General features: G+C 32.1%; 1 protein-coding gene across 1 annotated transcript in view; it reads left to right on the forward strand.

Annotated features, from left to right (window-relative positions):
* LOC106870918 (neuronal acetylcholine receptor subunit beta-3) overlaps positions 1–2,811 on the forward strand; it is a 7,706-nt gene extending 4,895 nt beyond the window's left edge. The window contains exon 2 of the mRNA XM_014917154.2: positions 238–2,811. Coding sequence (XP_014772640.1) covers positions 756–1,949 — 1,194 coding nt within the window. The 5' untranslated portion in view covers positions 238–755 and the 3' untranslated portion in view covers positions 1,950–2,811. The remainder of the gene's footprint in view (positions 1–237) is intronic.
* The last annotated feature ends 95 nt before the right edge of the window (positions 2,812–2,906 follow it).

The following is a 2,906-nucleotide window of genomic DNA, read 5'->3' on the forward strand; positions in this document are numbered from 1 at the left end:
TATATATATATATATATATATATGCATATCTGTGTTTATGTGTTCGTGTGGTAAGATCATTATTCCGTACTTTGTAAAGGTATCGTTGGATCCTTTACATTTTTCTTTAATTATTGCTACGTTTATGTCAATGAGTGTAGTGGTTGGCAGATGGTCAACAGAAACATATTACATATGTGCTTTTCAAGCTTAATGCGTTTGTATGATTTGATACAATGAATTATCGTTTTGTTTCAGATTGCTGATTCAACCCATGCATGACAATCTGCTGTTTTACATATCGTCAATGGAAATACAGAGTAAATTTTGTCACACGGAACATATTTGCTAACATAATTTCCAGTTGAGATTAAATTTGCTAATATGGGAAGATAACTAATATACTTCACTAATTAATCTAATGAAATTTACAAAATGGACGTACTGAAATGAGAAGACTTTTGCAAACTGGCAAATTCTGTTGACATCTGTAGTGTAAAAATTCACCGATAACACACAATAGCAAATTTATTAGATTTCATACTTTAAAACGAAAATCAGAAAGGTTTAATCGCAGCATATTTTGATAATCATGTCTTTCATGTCGTTATGTGTAATGGAATTACTCCTCCATATTGCAGATGTTAGAAATATATCGTAATATTACCATTAATTTAATAACTGCTTTTCTTTCATTCAAGATAATTGAACAAATTGTAAAATTACCAGTAATCTATAAGATGACAATGTTAAATCACACACGGAAACACTGAAAAATGATGTCAAAACAATATTTTGTGATTCTGATACCGGTTATATCGATAGTAATTTCGTGCCCCACGTACAAGGATGAAACATTATTACAAGCAACTTTATTATCTAATTATAACAAAGGTGTGAGGCCTGTTATTGATTTATCTACAACTATCAATATCGAAGCTGCTTTATTTCTTCACACATTCTATGGTCTGGACTTTGTAAATAATATAGTTACAGCTCGGTACGACTTTAGTCTAGAATGGACTGACGAACTTCTGACTTGGAATCCTCTAGACTACAACAACATTACAGTTATATACATAGAAAAAGATAAGCTGTGGACACCAGAAATCGTAATGTGCAATGCAATGAAGGAATCAGAAGAGAAAGGTAGCTTTCTTGAAGTAAAGGTTTTTAATAATGGACGTGTACAAATGCGGTCACTAAAACTGCTGAAATCCTATTGCACATTTGATGCTTACGCCTATCCATTTGACCAGCATGACTGCGAAATATACATTTGCGTTGCTTTGCATGATCCTGTCCATACAAGAATAAGAACACTTACATATGATAATTTAAATTATTCCCCAAACTATAACTGGGACATCGACTACAATGGTATAAAAAATGCTTCCGACCAGAGATTCAGCGTCGTATTTGCTCCATTGCATTTACGACGTAGACTCACAATAGCTATTGTAGCTATGCTGATTCCAACAATAATGATGACTATTTTGACTATATTTGTCTTCCTTCTACCTCCAGAATCAGGGGAAAAAGTTTCTCTAGCTACGACAATATTTTTATCAAACGTTTTGTATCTTGTTGAAATCGAGAAAACTACACCGAGGAATTCCAAATTTCCTCCACTTCTTATGACATACTTGATGCTATTATCACTTTTAAGTGGTATCGCAACACTTGGGTCGGTGATTATATGCAAGTTGTATGTCATTCAGTCATCTGATGAAAAGACATCGAACCTCCCAGATCAAACAACAAACAAATCTCGAAGCAACAAAATTGCGGATAGTTCAACAATTACCACGAGAGAGAACGATCCCGTAACTTTGAACTCAAAATCAAATACGAAAACTAAATTTTGTATAACCGAATATTTCCGACTTGATGAGACATTCCTGAAAATTAGCATTATAACAACAGTAATAATTTCAATATTATTTACTTCTTTCTTGTGTACACAATAGAAGAAAAACTAGATGAGCAAGACATCATAATAGTAGATTTAGAACGACGGGTGAATAAATATATAACATCTTGAAATTCATATTTCTAATATCATAAATTTGTGTAATTTTGAGCAGTTTTAGCAACATATGAGAAGCTACATCATATAAGTTCATAAAACTACCGGAATGATTACCAGATGCTGACTGAAAATCTGAAAAAATTAATGCGAATACAGACTGAAATTCTTTGAAATTTATGAAATCGCGAATCAAACATATCTACTACTGGATTGTGAACATGGTTTCTTACAATTTTCATTCGTGTGTATTATACATAAAACATAACACACAGTTTACACAATTATTCATACTTCAACGTCTGTATGATTATATTTATAATTTATGACACTAACACAGGATCTTACAGGCATATGTGTCTAGGCACTAAAACACGGTGATACAAATAGACGGAGCTACGACGACTAACTCAAATGTTTGTATTTACATACAGTCGAATACATTTCCTATTCGACTATTCTATATAACAGACCATTACAGAAATCTGTCAATTTCACCACATCTGCTGATAAAAGGAAAATCATGGAACCATATAGTTCTCTCAGAATTTCACAACTACCTCTCTATATATCAGGTTTAATAATATGCGATACAAGTATAAATTTTGTGCGATTTCATTAACAAAAACTTCATCTCTGTCTTAATGGCATGTGCAAATGTTTATTATTTTTACTGTTGAGAGTTTCCATATAATAATATAGTCATTGCAGATATACGATTTTTTCCTCACGTGGATGTGAGTTCGAGTCTCATGGCTGGCCGCAGTCAGATTTTTCTGCAAAATATGGATAGTTTATCCTGTTCGTGCTCTTATATTAGCTTTATTCTACGTTTGAGAATAATTTGTTTCCTTATATATATATATATATATATATATATATATATATATATAACGCC

The sequence above is a fragment of the Octopus bimaculoides genome, chromosome 15, assembly GCF_001194135.2.
Source record: "Octopus bimaculoides isolate UCB-OBI-ISO-001 chromosome 15, ASM119413v2, whole genome shotgun sequence".
Classification (NCBI taxonomy): domain Eukaryota; kingdom Metazoa; phylum Mollusca; class Cephalopoda; order Octopoda; family Octopodidae; genus Octopus; species Octopus bimaculoides.